Raw genomic sequence first — 22,064 nt, 5'->3', positions numbered from 1 at the left:
TCCGCCTGTCGCATACTCGTCGTCGATTGGGATTGGCGCGTAGGGTTCGCCAACCACGCCAACAACGCGCTCGATCTGTCCCCCTCTGCAATGGATCGGACCGTGTAGGCCTTATAGTCAAAACAGCGGAGCCGTTCGACCTCTGCCGCCACCTTTTCCCTCGCCTCCGCCGTTGGTGCTTGCAATTCCGGGTGCCCAGGGCGCCGAAGTTCAAGCTCGCGGAGTTTCCGATCCGCTGCATCTAAGTCAGCCAGGATAACCCGCCTCATGCCCACCTTTTTAGAGATACAGTAACCCCTCACCACTACCTTAAAAGCATCCCACTCTAACGCTCTGGTACTCGCGGTGCCGCCGTTGGACGCAAAAAATTCCACCACCTTGTCCCCCAGGTCCGCCCTGAAAACACTGTCCTCAAGGGTCTCGGGTTGCAGCTTCCAGGTGGGCACCGCCGGCCTCCCGAGGAACCAGCGAAGGTCCAGCAGGAGGGGGTTGTGGTCCGAGATGGTCCTGGATAAGTACTCGGATCGGAGCGCCGCCGAGACCAGTTCGGGCGACCCCAGAAAGCCATCGAGTCTGACATGTAGCTCATGAAGGCTCGAGAAATATGAATAATCCCGAGCTGCGGGGTGATGCGCTCTCCAGATGTCCGTCAAACCCCAGCGAGTCTGCCAATCCTGGCGACCCTTAGCTGTGCGACGAACCGGAGAATCGGGAAGCGGTGGATGCGAGCGATCAATGTCTACGTCCACTACGGAATTGAAGTCTCCGCCAAGCAGAAGGGGCCCGGAGAAGAAGTGGGCCAACGAGCCCGATAACCTGGAAAGGAAGGCAGTCTGGTCCACGTTAGGAGCATACACACAGCAAACGTTCAAGTCCCTCCCTCCCAGTGTTCCCGAGATGGCCACGTAACGCCCCTCTGGATCTACCACTGTTTTCGTGACCTGGAAGGGGACCCCCGCCCTGATCCATATTAGCGCCCCTCTGGCATAAGCGGAGTACGAGGTGGAGAAGACCTGCCCCCGCCATCTACGCTGTAGCGCCGCCCCTTCCGCCTTGTTCAGATGAGTTTCCTGCAGCAGCGCCATTTGCACTCCCCTGCGCACTAAGTAAGCGTGGACCTTGTGGCGCCTGGACATAGTATGAAGCCCCCTTACGTTCCAAGTGACACATTTCAAATTAGCAACATCAGCCATTGTCCCAAAATGTTCTCGCACAGTCTCCCCATCCGGGTCCCCACAATAGAAAAACATCATTCTTCCCAGCGCTGATGGCGGCCATTTCCCCCAACCAAAACCAAACCACCCAAGAACGAACCAACAAGAACAGGACCCAAACTATGCCATCCAGATCCCATCCAAACCTCGCCTTCCAGCAACCCAATAACCCCAACTAATCCCACGGTCGCCACCGTGGGAAGGCCTTAAGGGCCAGGTGCGGGCTGGGCGGAGGCAGTGGGCCCTCGACGCTTAGGCCACCAGGACCACTGCAAGCCCTAAACAGTGTCGACAACCTCTCCCGGGGCAGAAGCAGGGCCCCCCCCCCCTCGTTGTCAGCAACTTATAGACGGCAACCGCCTCCCCCCTGCCGGGCCCCCACCCAAAAGAAGGCAGCAAACCCCGTTACCCTTGGCCATCCAAAAGGTCCTCCACCGATTTCGGTGTGATCACCGGAGTATGGGCACTATCAGTTACTGAGTCCTCCGAGTCCGATGGTGCCACCTCTTCACCCGGGTGTTCCTCCTCCTCGATGGCTTCGTCCCGGGCACCCGACAACTCCGACAACACTTCCAGCACTCCCCTCCGCTCCGATGATGTCTCTGCAGTGGAGGGCCCACCCGTGCGGCCACGGCGATTCCTGATCCTCCTGGATCGCCGCCTCTGTTCCGGCTCATCTGCCTGTTGGGACGAGGAGCCGAAACCATCTTTCCCCGCCCTATATAGCTCGAGCCAGGCACAGACATCCTCCGGGGTGTCGAAGAACTGAGTTTTGTCGTCTATTATGATGCGGAGCCTCGCAGGGTAGAGAAGTGAGTACTGGATGCCCTCGCTCCTGAGCTCGCGCTTGACCGCCAGGAAGGAGAAACGCTTGCGTTGAGTCTCGTAGGTGTAATCCGGAAAGATGTTCACCTGACTGTTCGCTACTTTGAATGGACCATCACGCCTGGCGGCATTGAGGATTAAATCCCTGTCCCGAAAATGTAATAAACGCGCCACCACCGGCCTCGGGGGGCGTCCCTGTTGCGGCGGCCGTGCCGGGACTCTGTGGGCACGCTCCAGAGTGTAGAAGGAGGATAGCCCCTCCGGAGCCACCGTGTCGCGGAGCCAGGCCTCCAAGTATGTCACCATATCGCCATCTTCGATTTTTTCCGGGAGGCCCACGACACGAATGTTGTTCCGCCTGTTGCGGCCTTCCGCATCCTCCGCCCTCTGCTCCAGGGACGCAATTCGGGACAGGGCATCCTTCATCGTCGCAGCCAAGGTTCGCTGCGCCGGCTCCAAGGTCTTCACCGAGCCCTCCACTTCTTTGACCCGGTCCGAAAGTTTGCCATGGTCCGCTCTGAGGAGACCAAGGCTCGTCGCCACCTGGGCAATGTCTTGTTGGAGGGCCGATCTCGTAGTCGTTATCGCCTCTAGGACGCGGTCAAACTGCCGTTGCATCGGCGGGCCATCAGAACTCTTTGGGTCCCCAAGCTCTTCTTTGTCCTGGGCTTCCGAGTCCGAGGCGGTCGGGGTGGGCCCCTTGGCTCCCCTAGGTTTCCCCATGTCGCCGGGGGTACTCCGTGAAAGTCCCGGAGTAGGCGTCTCCGGGCGCAGGTGTCGACCACGACCCTCCCGGCTCCTGGTCCTCAGATCGAATACAGGAGATCTCCGTCTCCAGGGCCTGTGGAGACTTCTCCGCTTCGACTCACGCCACCGCCACGGCGTCCGAGGGCACCGATGAGGGGGCGGAGACAGTCGTCGTCGTGCCAGGCAAGCCCGCTCACCTGCTAGGGATCCAGGGTGAGGGTCCCCAACTCCACTGGACGATGTGTAGCGCCAAGGTGTCGCGCCTCCCATGGAAGTGGGCTGGCCGGGAAGATGTAGCTAGGTGCGGAGTCGCGAGACGGGCCACCGCCCAGAGCACAGGGCGTCCGCTCCCGGGGTCCCCTACAACGTGGGCACCCGCCCGGCCACCCAGCTAAGTGCAAAGTCGTCGTGAGAGATCCGATCCAATAGACAGCCAGTGCACAAAGCAGTCGGGGATGGCGAAGTCGGGCGCAAGTCGCCGCTCGCTACGCTCCCCCAAGTCAGTAGGTCCGGCCAGGGGGACAAAGAAGTCCGGGCGCCATGTTGGGACGCACTCCGCGACTCCGCAAACTTCGGTTGCGCTCCGGAACAACCCTCGTCTGAGCTCCACCAAGGGCCCCGGCAGGTCTCCGTCGGTCCGCTCAGCCGAGTGCGGGGTCTGGGGTGCCCCGCAGCCACCGATTTACAGGATAAATCCGGGCTCAGTCCCGGAGCCGAGCTCTCAGGCGACCATCGCCATCGGCGCCCAAGCCACGCCCCTCCATCACTTGAAATGATGACACCAAGGCTCTTCACGGACTTGACTGGGCAAGGAGGGGGGCTGAGAGCTTGGGGCCAAAAGTTAGAGCTCCAAGGATTTGAATACCCTCCTAATAGGACCAGCTCAGTCTTGCTGGGGTTAAGCTTCAACTGACTGAAGTTCATCCACTCAGAGATGGTGAGCATGGTGGATTGGAAGTTAGAGCGAGAGGAAGAGTAAGAGTCAATAGGAAAGATGAGCTGTAGGTCGTCCGTGTAATTGAAAATGGTGACAGGGGTGTGACAAAGAGAGGCTAAGAGGGGTTGCATATAAAGATTAAACAAAAGGGGCGATAGAGCAGAACCCTGGGGAACACCGCAGGAAAGTGAGGAATGGGGGCAGAGAAGGTAGAAAGCTGAACCGATTGAGAACGTTGATGGAGGAAGGACCCAATCCAAGTTAAGGCCAGGCCCTGGATGCCCGCATTTCCGACACGGTCGATCAAGATAGCATGATCGACCGTGTCAAAAGCGGCCAACAGATCTAATAGTACCAAGGCCTGGGCTAGGTTCTTGTCAGCCCCCTGTCTCAGCGCATCCATCACGGCCACAATGACCGCTTCCGTAGAGTGGGCCGGTCTAAAACCGGCCTGCTGGTCATCCAGGAAGTGAGATTTTTCAATGAAGGCGCTCAGACAACGGGTGACATGAGTCTCCAACACCTTCCCCAAATAGGGGAGGAGGGAGATTGGTCGATAATTGCCCAGAACAGTTGGGTCCGAGCCTGTTTTTTTGAGAATGGGGATTACAACAGTTTTTTTTAAAGCATCGGGGACAAAGCCTGTAGCAAGAGAATAGTTAAGAAGGTCTAATGGGGGACCTAGACAGGCCAAGAAGGTATCCTTCAGAATTTGAGGGGGGCAACAGTCATTGGGAGAGCCAGAGCTTACTACATGTAATAGAGAAATAAATTCAGAATGAGAGATAGGAGGAAATTTGTGCAGGCGGCAAGGATTCGTGGGGGGTAGAACACAGACATTGGGTGAGGTGGGGGAAGGAATATTGTTTTTATTAGTTGTGATTTTGTCAATAAAAAATAGATTGAGGGAGTTACAAAGGGCCTGTGAGGGTTGGGGCTGGACAGTGACACGATCAGGAGGAGAGAGTTCGGCTACAATGGAAAAAATGTCTTTGGTTTTTGAGGCTGAACTAAGGATTTTCTGGGAGTAATAGGAAGATTTAGCCAAAAGAATAGATTTCTTGTACAGTTTTAATAGATCCATATAAGTGGTTCTTAGTAAAGGGTCATAATTTCGTCTCCACCGACGCTCAGCTTGCCTAAAATTGCTTTTATTTTCCTTTAGTGTAATAGGCTGGCTGGTGAAGTGCACTTCCCATAGTGTGCAGTCACTTCAATTTGCCTTTAGGTGACTACCTGGCTTGATGGTGGTTTTCTATTTGATTTCATGTAACTCCTTGTCTTGATGAGTGCATTGGTTTTAGTTTGTTTGAGGGAACTGCTTCACATGCTGGTTTCATCACACAGCTGACACCCACCCTGAGAAAGCCAGAGCTGCCCTGTTAGTGGTATCAACACCATGGCGATTAGGTTCCTTACAGCTCCTTCACTTGAAGTGGGTTACCACCTACTTTTTGTATCCTGCTCGTACCAAGTCAGATCCAGACCCAGACCAGTCCCCACAGTTGCTCCGGATTAAGGGACATTGTCATGTCATCTCAGGCGCGATGTAAAGACTCCCAGTGAGCTGAGGACTCTTTTGGCTCAAGAACCAACTAGCTGGAGACCCTTGTGGTTGTTTAAAGATTTAAGATCAGCCTGTAACTCAGTCTTGAGCTGGGTGGGTGACCTCGATTACAAAGTGGCTGTGCCAGATGTCCCATTATGACCCCTTTTGCCTGTCTCCCCTTCAGACGCAGAGGGTATAAAACTGGGGGGTGCTCAACCCTGCCAAAAAACTGAGGGTGACCCTAAGAGCACAGCTGCCATCCAATCAGGGGTGGGATGCTTTGGTGTGCTGGTCTGGTTTTCTGGGTGCATTGGCTCAAGTTTTTCCCATGTAATTGATTGGGTGTCTTCGTAAGTTGCTTTTATGTGAATGCCTTACTTATGACTGCGCATTCCTTTCAGTGTGCACTTGCTTCAGTTTACTTTTTGGGTCACTGTCTAGTTTGCTGGATGTATTGCTTTCGTTTTTCTTTCATTAAACTGTTTGACTTGCTTGGTGCTTTTATGTTGGTGCCTGCATGCTGAGGTGTACTCTTCTTCAGTTTAAATGTATGTGACTGGCCTGTTGACTAGCACCCGGCTTTCAAAGTGAAGGTTCACAGGTTCACACTTGCTTTAGTTTACTTTTGTATGGTTGACTGCATGCACTGTTTTGCTGGATGCATTGATAAGTTACTACTTGATGCATTGCTTTCAGTTTGCTTTCAAGTAATTGCCTCTCATTTTCCTAATGCTTTGTGAAGGCTGTTTCCCAACTGCTGTGCAACTTCTTCTACTCTTAGAGCTGAGATTTTCATGAAAGTCTTATAGTCTGAATTCAGCACCTGAGCGTAATAGGACGGAATGTATGAAGCTCTGTGGTTATAGTGAATAAGCAGCTACCTAGGTTATGCCATCTATTAATGTAATAACTGCACTTTCACAATTGCTTTATTAACCTTCCTGCTTTCTCAAATTTGCTTAAAAATGCACGACTTTTCTTCTTTTTTTTCAAAATTATCTTGGGGGGGTTACCCCCCCAAACCCACCTTTTGGCGTTCAAGCACGCTCGCTGCGCTCGCTCGCTAAGGTGCTGTATGCAAATCACTTTGCGCCCCACCACTTTCAAATGTCAACCCACCGCCCCTGCAAACCACTGTGTGTTTGCTAGGGCAAGTGTGGGCATATTTATACCTTGAAGGTGCCGAGTTTGACATAAAGTTGGACATAATGTTATCAAAGAACTACAAGGGAATGGCAGTTCTTTGAAAACTCCATGAGTTCTTGGACAAATCAATATTTGAGCAAGGGAAAGTCCCTGACTTCCGAAGCCGAGTTTTCCAAGAAATCGTTGTGGCTTTTAGGAACTAGTGGAAGTAGTATTTGGACTGCATGGGTTATGTCTAAATATGGTTATGATTTCTATGCCTATATAAAGGCAAGGTGACTTGTACCTATATAAGGGCATGAATCAGGAAAATTACACTAGGGTCCTAAAATGTTATACAACACCCACTCCACTTTATTATGTTCAACATTACTAAATCCTAAACATTTAAAACATATCTAATCCCACCCAAAATACACAAAATGCCTTTGAAATGGTTGCACACGAAAATGAGCCCTTGTGCTGTTCGCATTTGTTAAGGCAATGGTTTCATTCAAAGCATAGTATGACATTGGAAATACTATCCGAATGAGTCATGAAATTACATTTATGGAATGGCTCTTAAATACAGAAGAAAAGGTCGAGACCATCCCATAGCAGCTGACCTTGTCCACAAACCAACTGTTTTGGTTTGTGGACAAGGTCAAATGTTGTCTCTAGGAAGTATTCAAAGAATTCTTGTTCTCTAAGAATAGTTCTACTTTAAGCAGATTACTTTGTGCCCCCAAAAAAAGTTACAGTTTGGAAAAAGTCAAATCAAATCGTACAAAAGAGAAAAAAAAATAGAGTTCCAAAGTTAGAAGTTTTGTTTTGAAAAGTCAAGGTCGAATTCTGAGTTCATAGAACGCTGTGTGCTAATTTCAAAACGAATTCTCGCTGTTAGGAGAAAATATCAAATTTTCTAAGCTGGCAAAGAAATTGTCTACCACAGTAGGTGAAAGTTGGACTACTTCAAAAATGGGAAGCATCGCCCTCAGGCGTCAGCCGCATTAGCAATGTTCTCAGTAGATGGTGATGGTACCTGTGTGCCTGTCGATCCACGTATCTCACGTCAGCAGATTGCGTCTGTGAGACCTCAATGAATGCCGTCATCAGGATTGGTAGCCGCTGGGGACAACACAATGCATGAGCCGTTACCGAACCAATCAAAGTATCAACATCCGTTGGCAGTGCTGATGGAAGTGTTAGACAGATATCCAACACGCATTCTTTTCCACATAGCAGGCATCGTAGAACAGGTAAGATGCAGTCTTGCCAGATTGGTCTGAATGATAGGAACCACGTGGTATTCAGATCTCCTAAACGAGCCAGCCCAAGATCTGTATCATGTGCTCACGACATTGCATTGCCAGAAGAGTGTTCTCCATGGTAATCTGGGTGTCGCTTGCCATATCGGAGTAGAAGGAACAAGAATAGTATTCCTGCTACGAGTCCCAGAATGAGAGGCAGGCCGCCGAACACAGAGTGCACGAAGTTTGGAAAAATGCCTAGGACTGCTTCAAAGGGTGCCAACAGTCCCGAAAAAACGGCATTAAATACATGTACAATACCACTTGTATCAGACATGTTTAAGATACGACCTAACATTTCTACGAAATGTTATGGGGCAGTTTGTTGGTAATAGGGCATGTATCTCCGCAGAGGTCCTTGCAACTTGCAGATCATACGTCTCTTTGGGAGAGCTCAGTGGCACCGTTTTTTGTAAAAGAATGGCTTTCATTCTGCTAAAAGTATCAATTCGTATATAGAAGAGATGTTCAGTGAAGGCCATAACGGCGACTCTCCGTCTGTCTCAGTTTTAGGAAACAATACTTGCATACAACAAGTGACCCTGGCTGACACAGTTATGAGCTATTCCTGGCATCATTCCACAACAGCTGTGATCATACAACATTATGTAGTTCTTATTGGAAAGCTGCTTAAAAATTGGATCTATCACTGCTGCCGGAGAACCTTGCAGGTGGCAGGATAAGTTGGTCGAAGAACCTTCGCAGGCTCCATGTAAATTATTACCCTGACATAAAAGTGTACCGCTTAGTGTGCTTTTGCAATGTGTACCACTAAGAAATACTTCTTTTCCCCCACTCCAACATTTGTGTGTGTATGGTAAATCCCAGGTCGACTTTATGTATTCTTTATCCAACCTTTCATACAGGCACGCTGGTATGTGTTTCAAGCAATACTGAAACTGGAAAATCGTCACAGGCAAGATAATGGTTCCATGTATTATCCATTCTATGGCTGGTTTCTCAGAAACGGTCAATGGTAATATTTCCAGTTTTTCTATGCTCAGCACCGTATAGTCTGCTCCCCTCAGTGCCAAAGAGATTTGTTTATCTGTAAGGTTAAATCCAGTAAACAATGACGTGGTGTTGATTAGACGCCAAGGCACATAGCCTGAACGAAGATTTTGTAACGTCTAGCCTATCAGCATTATAGAATGCAATTGAGACTGTCCATGTTGTAACATGAGCAAGTCCTGTTCCATTATGTCTATGGCAGAGAATACAATACTCGTTATCAACAAGAGAGAGAGGGATAAATGTAGAGAGAACACTCTTGGTCCCCCAATAGGTAGTGTAAACAACAGAAGAGTGCCTTTTGCAACAACAGGCAATGGAGCATGGGAAAAAAGAAACTTTAATACATTTTCTTAGATTGATAAAGAAGGCCCTCACTCACCAACCTGGTTGGTGACATGCTTCATCATTGGGCCCCACCGGGAGAGGCCAAGTGCCTCCCCGGTGTGCTTCGACGCCAGGATTACTGCGGAGCTGTTTTTTTGTTTTGTGAAGTGTGAAGGGGTGACAGTGTGATTTTCTTAAAAATGTCTGAATTGTGTCACAAAAAGTTTTATTGAGATTCCAATCAGACACATTAAAAGCAAGGTGTGGGAAGGAGGCCAAATATATTGTTTAGCTACTTCTTCATAAGTGGGGTCAACAGGTTTCTGCCATCATGGTGTTAATTACCTGGCATTCATCAGGACCTAAAAGCTATACCTCGGCAGTATGGGCGCGCTAAGGCCCACCCTAACCTTAGGACGTGAAAGTGAAAAAAGTGTAAAAAGCATGCATTCAGAAAAAAAGGGGGTTGCTCGATTGAGAAAGCGGATTTGCACCTGTGGAAAGAAATGACAATAACAAACAGACAGAAATTACATAACAAACAGTTAGCTAGTAGTTTGCGCAATTTGTTTGTTACAGGTATTCCATGCTTTTCATGACATGCTCTTGTGCTCAGCATGAAACAATCACCTGGTTTGGAGACTGTTCTCATTACGTTATGAGAAGGGATGTAACTGCTCCGTACTGTTAATGAGCAAGATAAGGGAGATCGTTATCAATTTAGTACTACAATACCTGCACGCCAGCTAGGGCGTTTAACGGTATTTCGTGTGTTAGGTAGGCGATCAAACTGCCCAAACGACCGGTGTGCCTACACGGTTTGGCCGGTGATCCCCAGAAAAACACATGCGAGCAAATAAAAGTGCAATAATAAAGTCTCACGTTTGACGTGAGTAATTTTCACATCTTGGGTCTCGGGAGGGGGGTGGTGGCGAATTTGGCACACCCTACAGAGGAGGAGGGAAGAATAAAAGTGGTAAATATAGCGCTAGCTGGTGGCCCTGGTTACTTAGCTCTGTCATCGTGGCAGTACTCACGCCCGTATCTCCAGGCACCCACTTGGTACTGTGTGTCACCCTCTGTTACCGGACCCGAGGATGCAAGGTCCGGATTTGTCCACCGTATATAACGAGAAGTGGCAGGAGGAAGAAGCATCCTCGAGGAGGCAGGGGGCGGGGTGAAGGGGAGGTGTGGTGCGGCTGCATAAGTCAGAGCATATGGGCGCATCCCTCAGCCAATCACGGGGCACGTTGCGAGTGAGGGAGAACGTGAATGGCAAATGAGACTAGAATGCTGACCACCGCTTCTCAGATTGTTAATCAACAAACTTTATTGGGCAGCGAGGTGTAACAAAGTCAAGTATATCGGTTCCCGACGGGGAATGTCTAAGGTTCCTAATCAATTAACCCACTCGGTAAATGGCACATAACTAGACCCCCGATGATAATAAAGTCCTAAAAAAACGGAGGTAAGCGGTGTGTGTTGGATGGGTGCTGGAAATGCCAGTATAAAGACCAAATGCCGGTAGTAGGTCTGTTCAACCAGCATCTCGTGCGTCCTGAAGCGAAGGGAGGCGGGGTGTAGTGCCTCCTTGAAATAAAAGCCCGTCAATTTTGCTGGGTTGATGGCCAGGCCCGATACTTCCTCAAAGCGGCAGCAAATATCATAGGAGCAGTGTGATTCGCTTCTAAGTCCCTGAAGTACAACAAAATGTCATCTGCGTATGTGGATATTAAGTTATGCGTACCCCTGATTGATATATACCCATCTGGGCTTCGTGGGCCTGGAGCGCTATAGCCAACGGTTCCAGTGCCAGTACAAATAAAATCAGGGACAGGGGACATCCCTGTCGGGTGCCCCTGTGCACTGAGTAACTATCCAACACATACCTGCCCGTACGTGCCCTGGCCGAGGGGTCTGTGTACAACAGTCTAATCCACCTTAGGGAATCAGGGAGGCCAAAGCACCTCAGAACGTCAAACATAAACGTCCATGACAGGGAGTCAAACGCCTGTTTTAGATCCAACGCTATACAGCCTGCTCGGGAATATTCCTGTGGAGTGCTTGTCATGAGGGCATGCAGTCTCCGAGTGTTCAGGAACGTGCTCTTCACATTCTTACTTTTGGGCCCACTCAGCTTTATGTTCTATCGGGCTTGAATCACCATCACTGTCTCCACAGGGAGAGAGGGGTTTGGGGGGAGCCCTCGCACCGCGAATGGCGGGTTGCTCTCCTCCTTCTCTTGCTATCATTTCTCCTATCCCCACCCCTCCTCGTTAAATCTCCCTGTCGCCTTACCCAGCAGGTGCCCTATTTCTAGAGGGTGATGCAATACTTGCTGCTTGACTTTCCATTGCGGTGTGGTCTCCAATGTTGTCAGCCGCCATCCGCTCCGCCTGCTCCCCTCGCTCTCTTTGTCGTTCCAGTGTTCTTGCTTTGCTCAGCCTAAGCTGCAGCTGTAGTCGTCCAAGGGCGATCTCTGCCCCTCCTACTCCCCGGTAGCTGACGTTCCATTGTCACTCTTCACGCTTACCCCCAGCTTCTCCGGTCGTGGAGGCCGCTGCACGGGAACAAAGATGCCGATCTCTCACACAGGATTTACGCCTGTGTTGTCAGGCGCTGACTCTGGTTCCCCGTGTTTGGAGCAGTTTGTCGGATTTTATGGGGGTTTTGGTGAATTTTCCTTCGGAGGCACGCTAGTCTGTCGCCATCTTCCTTGGCGCTTAGCCACTCCCTCTATGTAGTAACTTTTAATACATAAACTTGATTTAGCCTTTCCCTTTACTTTACCATAGGGAGATCTCTGCCGCGATTGCTGAGGTCTCCACCAAGTCTGAGGAACGTCAAGTATGGTTGTTAAATCACTACTAGTAGTAAATTTACAGCTATATGCAGCATTTTTATTGACTCCAGCCCCTGTTTCGTGGGGTGGGGACATGAACGTCTACATTTGATTAATTTATCACATTAGTAAATTACAAATAGCCGAAGGTAGTAAAGTTCCTCATAAGTGTAAGGGTAAACTTACACATGTACATTTACTCTCCTGTAAGTTTACCTTTGTGTAAAGCCCCTTTATTTGGGTTACAATTTTTCTAATCCCACAAATTTTTTATTTTTGGTGTGTGATGTGGTCTTTTATCTGTTCCAGGGGATCTGACAAGTCTGTGTTTGAGATGCCAGATTACTATTCCTGTCAATTCTAATCATAACTAAGAGAGCTGAAAATACTTTTTATGGTTGTTTGCAACTACTAGGGGCCCAATTATGAGTGTTGAGGTTGTCCTGCATCGATTTTTCCTGCACATAGAAGTACATAAGTATCTTCATCTATGATTTTCTCTTTCATTTAGGCAAGATAACAGCATCTTAGCGCCTATTGAAAAGGCAATTGCCACAGGAAGCAGCCTCGTGCTGCATAACTACAGCAATAAATGGGACCATTTGTTGAAGCCTCTCATTGACCACTGCAGCGCCTTGATCGAGCATACCGCCCAACAAGGTAAGTTCCAATGCTAAGTAGCATTTCACTAATCAGTGTTTACATGGTTTAACCTTATATCCTCCTCTGCTAAATGGAATCATAACACGTTCAACATAGTGAACTATAGTGAACATGAACAAATCAGTGAAGTAAGTAAATGTAAATTGATACTTGTATAGCGCACTTCTCACCCGCAAGGGTATCAAGGCGCTTGTACGAATACCGCAGTGGAACCCATCCTGGCTTTCCCTGTGAGGCGTCCACTCCTGGGCACACCCAAGGTGGAGGCCAGGCATCCTTAGCGTTGTGGGGGCCGTTATGGAGATTAAGCAAGCTATTGCCCAGAGTTGCAGAGTGGGACTCCATGATTGGAATAGGCACCGAGGCGAGTATTATCAGGTCCGTGGAATTTTGAGCCCAAGACCCGCCGAGGCGGGGAATTGAACCATGGTCCCGGGCTAGACCTCTGCATCAGGGTCTGCCGCTCTAACCATTGAGCCACACTTATCCACAAGAAATCAAACTGATAAATCCATTTCGAGCATACTGGAAAGTCCTGGGCACATTCGAAAATTTTCAAAAACTGGTGCAGTGATTATGTTAATTGGGAGAAGAGTCCGGTGTCCTATATAAAAGATATTTTGCGCCTCCAACATTTCATGATCTGCCCTCGGGCTGTACTACTTGGAGTCTCTGTGAGGTTTTCCCTCCTTAGGCTAGAAAGCACAATCTAGGATTTGCCTTCTTATGGCACTTCTCTATTGAGATTTGCATGAAACCAATCCAGGCAAGTTGTCTGAAGATCTACGGGGCTGCAGAGCACCACTTCTTTTTTTTATTGAAAACAGAAGCCATGATGTCCTGTGAGTACTACCAGCGGATTATACCCATACTGAAGACAGGGAGGAGGTAAACAAGCTCCTTACAGCAGAGGAAGTGGGAAGAGCTCTAGAGAGCCCTAGCATCCTAAATCAGACTGAACACCTACTCTGCCTACATATCCTGCGTGCTTAACAGAATTGTAGCAGAAGCCCTGTTGGTGTTGAGGCCCGTTTCTTTGATCCTATTGCTGTATGGTACTACAGAAGCATTTGCAGCTGCTATTTTGCTGTTTTTCTGTTTTCTGTATTGCTTGTGTGTAATATTAATTGCACCAGGTTGCCAACTGATGTCCTCTATCTAAATCAAAGACTCCACATCCCCGATAGCATATGTAGCCTTTGTGAGCTGTTGTACATCTTTTATTTCTTGATTAGTGGCATGAAACAGAAACAAACCTGACATATTCAACTTGAAAAAGGTGCGTTTTAAGCTCATGTTTCTAAATGCTCCCTCCAAGATAGGGTATAGTTTAGTTTAATGTAAGATAGAATTTGTAAACACAATCACTGGAACACGCAATAAAAAAGCCCCTAGGTTTAGCCTTAGCAAACGATATTTTTCTTATTTATTGATATTCTAAAATATATGCACTAGGCATTAAAAGTGTAAAGGTAATAAAAAGTAAACATGCTGCTTAATAAAGGGAGCATGCATATGAAAAAAGAAAACAATTCTCCACAACAAAGGTTAAAAAACAATTAAATGGAAGCTGAAAGCAGAATTGAATGCATGATTCCTGTTGAATTACTGTTGAAGACGAATTTCTTGTTATCTGCTATGGACAGCAAACAAGATACAGTACATCACTGGCTCAATGATATGAAGCTTGACTGCTTCGAACCCCAGCTTCCACTTAATGCCAAATCACTTGGATACACCCTGGACCCCAATCTCACACTCAAAGGAACACATTGCCAAAAAAGACAAAGAGGTCCTGGTACCAGCTCTCTCTTCTAAAGAAAGTCACACTGTTTCTCCCAGAAAGCGCCTTCGGGACTGCTGTTCAAGCCCTCGTACTCTCACATCTTAATTGTGTTAATGCAATACTTTGTGACCTCCCACACTCCATACTGGCACCTCTTAGAAGCATCGTGCACGCCGCAGCATGTCTCATTCAGAGCCTGAAGAAATATGATCATATCAACCCCTCTTGTTGGAACTCAAATAGCTAACCTTGCTGGCATCATCTTCAAAAACAGCTGCATTATTTACAAAGCCATCACAACCAGTACCACTAATTATCATGCAGAAAGCACACCTACTCTGATGGTTCTTAGCATTCACGTAGCCAGCACACAACAGACTACCGACTGAGAAGTGAAGCAAAGGGTATATTAGAGTGTGAGTAGGTGCATCAGAGATTATGGGAATGATGTCATCAATGATGTCATTTGAGATGTCAACAGTGATGTCGTGAGTGATGTCCCTGACCATGTCATGAGTGATGTAATATGTGACGTCATCAGCAGTACTTTGCGGGGGCGCGAGTCAGCTAATTGTAATGGCTGAATTTCTCTGGTTTTATACGAGCTAAATGTCAGCGTAGCTATATCATCGCTGTAATCTTTATTTTTTTCCTAGGTAAAATGCTAATTCCTATCTATAACGTCCCTGAAACCTGTGGTTTTTTTCAGTGAATATATATATATATATATATATATATATATATATATACATAATATATAATATAATATATATAATATATATATATACACACACATTTATATATATATATAGCCAAACAAAAGGGTTTCCCCTCAGAAGAAGCCTTACTCAGGATGGTAAGTATCCGCATTTATTCAGTGACAGCTGGAACTTCAAAGGCACAACAATTCCCAAAGTTCAAGTGCCCAACGCGTTTCGTGCTCCCTTACACTTATTCATGGGCAAACCTTCCAGCAGGAGCAAACAATTCCAGCACCTGATATAGTTCAATAGACTCGCCCTAGTGGGCGTCAACAAGCACAAGGCCTGATGGTCTCTGTAGTGCTGGGGTGCCGACTCAATGATGGTGATTAAAATCCCAAGTGGGTCGGCAAAATGTTCTGCACATTTGAGGTTGCACCATATAACTAACCATGCAAAGGAGTCCTAACTTTTCTACTACTAAATGCCTTCTGTGAATACCAAAAGTAGTAAGTTTAAGATTTTAACTCAGATTCGTTCTGTGAATTGGCCCCTTAGTGTTTAGCTTGAGGATATATCTAGATTCCAATTGTCACGCTATGCTCTCTATTTCCTCCCCTGACACTACAAGGACCCACATCCAGAGCAAAATAACTCAGTTACTCCCCCCCCCCCCAATTAATTCTTCAAAATGCCACGCCACGGGGCACGTTGGCTCTCTGTTCCTGATTGCCCTGATGTCTTGCTGTATCAGAAATTAGAGATTGTGGGTTAATTAGGCAAGAAAAATATATATATATACCTACTTACTTGCTTATTGGCGGTCGCCAGTAGGTAGTTATAGTTAGGCTGAAGGCATTTTTTCATTTGCTATTAACTTCAGCGTCGTGTAATGATCCCTCACAAATTTTTCAAAACTAGTTTACCACTCACTTCATCTGCTATCTTGATCGGGGTGATTGATCAGGCGGGGGCCGAGATAACAGAGGGTCCCAAAACTTGTTTTACCCAAGTTAATTTCCATAGGAATCTTTAGACACGGCTACAGTCCAAACTACTGAACGGAATTACACCACGTTTGGCAGGAAGGAAACTGTTGGTCCAGAAAACGCCTTTTTTGTTAAATGGTGTTAATCTATTCAGTAGTTGCAGAGTTATTTAAAGGTTTTTCAGATATATAGCTGGGGATGCGAAGGATCTGCAACTCCACCCGAGATCTCTTGCTGATATCTGATTGGCTGCCAACACTTCAAACCAGAAAGTATTGGCAGCAATTTTGTGACTTGGTTGTGCTGAAACACAGGTGAAAACGTTATTAAAAAGAAAAGTGGTCAGGGTAGAAACACCGGAACCCCCTAGGCCGTTGCGGTAGGCCCCACAGAGACCCCACAAGGACCCCGCAGGGTTAAAAAAAGCATTAAAAAATATATATTTTTGGCGGGAGCTGCGCTGGATTGGCAAAACATGCTGAAAATGAAAACAAAATCGACCCAGGGGCATTATAAAATTAGAGGGGGGCACTCGGCCCCACTCCTGATGCCCATTTTATATCTATCTATAGGAGTTCTACTTAACTGTAAAACAATTACATTTTTGTGGTAAAGGCATAAGCGTTGTAAAAACGTTTGTGGTAAACACATGCCTGGTAAAGACACTGTAAACAAGGTGCTTGTGTGGTTAAGGCAGATTGTGGTTCCTTCATACATCCTGGATGGGTCATCACGGGCAGGATGGGAGGGAGGAGCTCGGCACTGCCTCACTTACACTTGAATAGGCTGTGTCCTTCCTCCACACAAAGGGCTGCTTACCCCAAGTAGCTAGCCTGGAGACAGGGCCAGGAAGGCAGGGCACCTGTGCACTTCAAAGGCATGTCTCTAGAAGCTTCTGCTCACTTCAAAGGCACAACTGGGTATACAAATTGGACCTCAAACACCAACACTTCAGTACACTTCTGAACCTGTAAACTCTGCCAAGAAGAATGGCACAGATACTCCGAAGAGTGTCCCGGCGCAAAGGATTGCTACTCTGCTAGTCTGCTGGACGTTGTCCCTGCTGAACTACTGGCCTGCATTACAGCTGTTTCCTTGCCTGAGAGAAGAGAACTGGACCTGCAACTTCAATCTTTAACCCAGGACACCAGAGTGACTCCAAGGGCTAGCCTGCTGGCCTCCTGATCGGAAACTCAGGGACACAAATGGCTCCCCAACATCCTGCATCAGCCCCTGTACCCAGCTGAAGTATGTCCCTGACCCCCAAGTGGTGTCCCTCAGATCCTGGACCCTAGGTGTGGTCAGAGGGCTGTATTTAAGTTTTTGAGCTTTTCGCAACCTCAAAGGGGCCAGTTCATACCAAGGCCTCACTGTTTGCACTACTATTCTGCACGATGCTCCAACAGCCTCCTCTTTGTGCTACAACATCGACCACTAGCAAGGGCGCCTATGCGAAGCTCCAGCGATGCCGGTCCGGAACAACTTAAGGATATTCGTGCTACAGTGACGGCCACCTGTGACGGTACACAGACAAAATATCGATTTTTAAATATCGATATGCAAAAATATCGAAGTTTAAATATCGATATACAAAAATATCGAAGGTAAGTAATATCGACAGTCTAAATATCGATATTGGTATGATATCAGTAATATCGAAGTTGTAAATATCGATGTCAATAATATCGAAATTAATAACTTTGATGTTACTAATATCAATTTTTAAATAAATTTAGTGTATATTATATTGTATTTATTATGTTTTATTATTTATTTTTAATGTTATTTTATTAAATATTGTCTTTTACTACTGTAGCGGGTTGTGGGTTTATAGGGGAATAGGGTGGGAAGTAATTTAATTATGTTAAATTAATTATTAATTAGTAGGAATTATTAATTAATTGAGAATTAATGTTAAATAATTTTTAATTAATTTATTAATTGATAAATATGTTCTGTAGCGGGTTATGGGTTTATAGGGGAATAGGGTGGGAAGTAATTTAATAATAATTAATTAATTGATATATGTTTGTACATATTTTAAAAAATTAATTGGTAATTAATTTCTATTAATTAGTTAATTAATTATTATAATTTTTTTCATATTTATAATTATTAATTAGTTGGTAATTAATTATTATTAATTATTTAATTAAATTAATTAAAGTAATTTTTATATATATTTATTGTTATTAATTGTGCAAAATAATATTAATTATTAAATTAAATTAATTACAGCAAATGTGCTAATATATTTACTTTATTGTTATTGTTAATTAATAATTAATTGGTAATTAAATAATATTAATTAATTTTGGGTACAGGTGTTTTTTTAGGGTTCAGGGTCAGTTTTCAGTTCATGGGTAAAGGGGTATTTTTAGGGTTCAGGGTCAGTTTTCAGTTTTTGGGTAAAGGGTTATTTTTAGGGTTCAGGGTCAGTTTTCAGTTCATGGGTAAAGGGGTATTTTTAGGGTTCAGGGTCAGTTTTCAGTTCATGGGTACAGGGGTATTTTTAGGGTTCAGGGTCAGTTTTCAGTTCATGGGTAAAGGAGTATTTTTAGGGTTCAGGGTCAGTTTTCAGTTCATGGGTAAAGGGGTATTTTTAGGGTTCAGGGTCAGTTTTCAGTTTTTGGGTAAAGGGGTATTTTTAGGGTTCTGGGTCAGTTTTCAGTTCATGGGTAAAGGGGTATTTTTAGGGTTCAGGGTCAGTTTTCAGTTTGTGGGTAAAGGGGCATTTTTAGGGTACAGGGTCAGTTTTCAGTTTGTGGGTAAAGGGGTATTTTTAGGGTTCAGGGTCAGTTTTCAGTTCATGGGTAAAGGGGTATTTTTAGGGTTCAGTGTCAGTTTTCAGTATTTGGGTTAAGGGGTATTTTTAGGGTTCTGGGTCAGTTTTGGGTTTTTGGGGTACAGTCGTACAGGGTAAAAATTAAATAAATTTAAATCAAATCAATTAAATGAAATTACAAAATATAAAATTACATTAAATTATTACGTTTTTAATTTATTTTAAATGTATATGTATTACTTTTAATTTTTTAATTATGTTTTAATATTTTTATTTAATATTTGTAACATTATATGTATTTTATAATTATTTTAACATTATTATTAATACATTTAAAAAAACGATATTTTTAATTCCGATATTTTTGTACTACGATATTATTTTTTCGATATTTTTGTACTTACCTTGTTAGGGATAGGATTCCGATATTTTTGACTTCGATATTTTTGTCCCGATATTTTTGTATGTCGATATTTTTGATTTCGATATTTAGTCAGACATTCCCTGTGACGCCTAGTCTGATCTTTGCTCTGCTCCGACAGCCTCCCGCAACGCTCTCCCTGCTTTTCGTGGGCATCAACACAGTAAATGGGACTTTTGGCACTGACTCCATATTTGGCTCTTAAGCTTTTAGGCACTATTTTTACTAAAATCATTGCTCCAGTTCTACTGATTGACTTTTTATCATTTTGGTCTGTTTTATTTATTAACAAAAGCTCTATTGTTCTAACTTGGTGTGGGATTCTTTATGTGCATTCACTTTATTAGTGTTTAAAATGTTGCACAAATACTTTGCACATTGCCTCTAAGTTAAGCACGATAGCTCTGTGCCAACCTATAGGAGAGCTGAGCACAGGTTCATTTAGGATTGGCTTGTGCCTCACCCTGACAAGGTTTGTGGTTGATCATTGACCAGGGCTCACACCCCAGTCAACCGACATGTTCAAATTTCTTCCAAACGTTTTGCCATGAATGGTTCTTAATTTTCATTGTGATTTGTTCTCATTGGAATAGTGAGAACCTACTGCTCTCGTATTTGCATGGGTCCACGTCCACAAGAGGAGACATGTTTATACAAGGTGTTTTAAAGTTCTATAATACTTTGTAAAATCCTTTAACTAAGATTGTGGCCATGTCATGGTCTTATGAGGAGATATATACACTGTCATTTGTTGAGCAACAAAGACAGCTCTTGTCTCTTAGCATGGGGCCGGACATTGAGGCTCGTTTCCCCTAGGTCAGCACCTGAGAGTAATAGCACTGTGTGTGCCTAGTATGGTGGTGGCACCTGATTGCAGTTATATCAAAGCAGAGAAGCGCTTTCCCTGTCATTTGGTGCTGCAGCATTCTGGCGCTGACTGGCAGTGTGTGGCTCTGGAATCTGGCTGAGAGGGTAGTTGTTCTTTTGCGTAAGGGGCATCAAGGGCCGAGGGTGGGCACTAACTTAACTGGGCCTAAAACAAGATCGACAACCTGGTTGGCCTGTTTCTTGTAGTTGGGTATGAGTGGTGGGCACATCCCAGGGTAAGCAGCTGGAGTTAACAGATCCAGTTGTGGTTGAGAAACAGACCACAGAATGTTTTCATAGGGCTTCACAGAAATGTATCCCTTTTTAACAGCACCTTTTTGATATTTATTGTACCCATACAAATTACATTAAAACCATGTATCAGCCAATATCTTGCTTATAGTGATAACTCATAGCACCTTCTATTTATTTAACACCTTTTATTTTAATCGTGAGCACTACTCAGTGAAAATACTGGAGAAGTCTTTCTTCTGTGAATGTCTCACTCAGCAGGGCTGGGTGCGTGCTTGGGGATTCTGCCACCTCAGCTCATCCTAGTTAGGGTTCTTCAGTAATGTATAGCTTGGTGCCAGTGGCACAATGAGCCCGGGTCCCACGTCTGGGCATACAGGTGCCCTTAGGGTGGCAAATGCAAAAACAATTAGAATGCTTGAATTAATCTCCAGTCAAATTTCTTTATTTCGGTTTAGCAAACCATAAAAGAAGCGACCATAGGGATCATAAATTTCATTTACAATTAAAATAGCATATCAGTAAAAATTTGCAAATAAGAAATAAAAACGCTCAAGTTGACATTAAAAGGATGCAGCATCATATAAATAAAACAATATCCACAGCGGTCATGACTTGGGTCTCACTAACAATTATGTGGCAAAGTGCAAAAGTGTTGTTATTATTTATACAACTCAATTTCCAAATTGATACCCTGCGCATTAAACCCTTAATCAAAAAAGCAAGGTGCCAAGACTAATCATAGAATCCTGGTTAATGCATAACATGGAGTCCTAAAACAATTTTACAAATTTTGAAATTTAGAAAGCAGCATTATTTGATCAGAACAATCTTAATTGGTCAACACAACCTATTTTATCTATTCATGCCAGTTAGCCTTATGGGTTGTGCCCTCCTTCTGATCTCCCAGGAGTGGCCTAGAAATGTTGAAGTGGCACAGGCGAAGAGAGGTATGGCATCTGATTTTAGTATTCATAGGATGTCTTTAGAGTTCCGGGTCCCTATCTCAACCATTGGCAATCCCCTAAGGCTGCATCCAAATCCATTGTTTTCCGCCCTTCCCCTCATGCCACCTTAGTTTGGACCATGCCATATGCAAATGTGTCTTGAACCTTCTCCTCATGGGAAAAGTCCATCCCAAACTACCAAGCCAGTTCTTCCGTAAGCCAGAATAGAAACAACCTAGGAAAGTTTTTGCTCTAGTTAAGGCTCTTCAACCAGGTATAGCTTGGTTCCATTGGCACTGTGAGCCCGGGATCCACGTCTGGGCATACCTTGTGCACACAAGGCATCAAATGCAAAAACAACAAAGTGATGGATGGAATTCTTGAATGAATTTTAACCACTGACAATCGCTTGGACTGCATCCAAATCCATTCTTTTTTTCCCACCATGCCACTTCAGGTTGGACGCAGCCATATGCAAATCAGTCTTGACCTTGCTCCTCATGGGAACAGTCCAGCCCGAATTGCCAAGGCAGGTCTTCCCTAAACCGTAACACAAGTAACCTAGGACTGGTGAAACCAAGGGATTTACGACAGCAGGCTACACATAGAGATCGAGACAGATTGGAACAAAGGGACAGAAATGGTGGTGGAACATTTTTGCCAGGCCAACTTCTGGTTTTGAGTCCTACCCTGATCGCTAATAATTTTCCAGATTGGTCCAAAGATGTACAGTACTATAGAACCTTACTTGTATAGTGCTTATTGC

General features: G+C 45.4%; 1 protein-coding gene across 1 annotated transcript in view; it reads left to right on the top strand.

The window, feature by feature from the left end:
• The window catches only part of LOC147729701 (dynein axonemal heavy chain 17-like), a 1,258,223-nt gene that overhangs the window by 588,838 nt on the left and 647,321 nt on the right, over positions 1 to 22,064 (top strand). The window contains exon 29 of the mRNA XM_086954021.1: positions 12,399 to 12,547. Within this exon, the coding sequence (XP_086810147.1) occupies positions 12,399 to 12,547 (149 nt within the window). The remainder of the gene's footprint in view (positions 1 to 12,398; positions 12,548 to 22,064) is intronic.

The sequence above is a fragment of the Lissotriton vulgaris genome, chromosome 2_1 (assembly GCF_964263255.1).
Source record: "Lissotriton vulgaris chromosome 2_1, aLisVul1.2, whole genome shotgun sequence".
NCBI classification, from domain to species: Eukaryota; Metazoa; Chordata; class Amphibia; order Caudata; family Salamandridae; genus Lissotriton; species Lissotriton vulgaris.
This window is presented reverse-complemented; position numbering and strand designations above follow the sequence as displayed.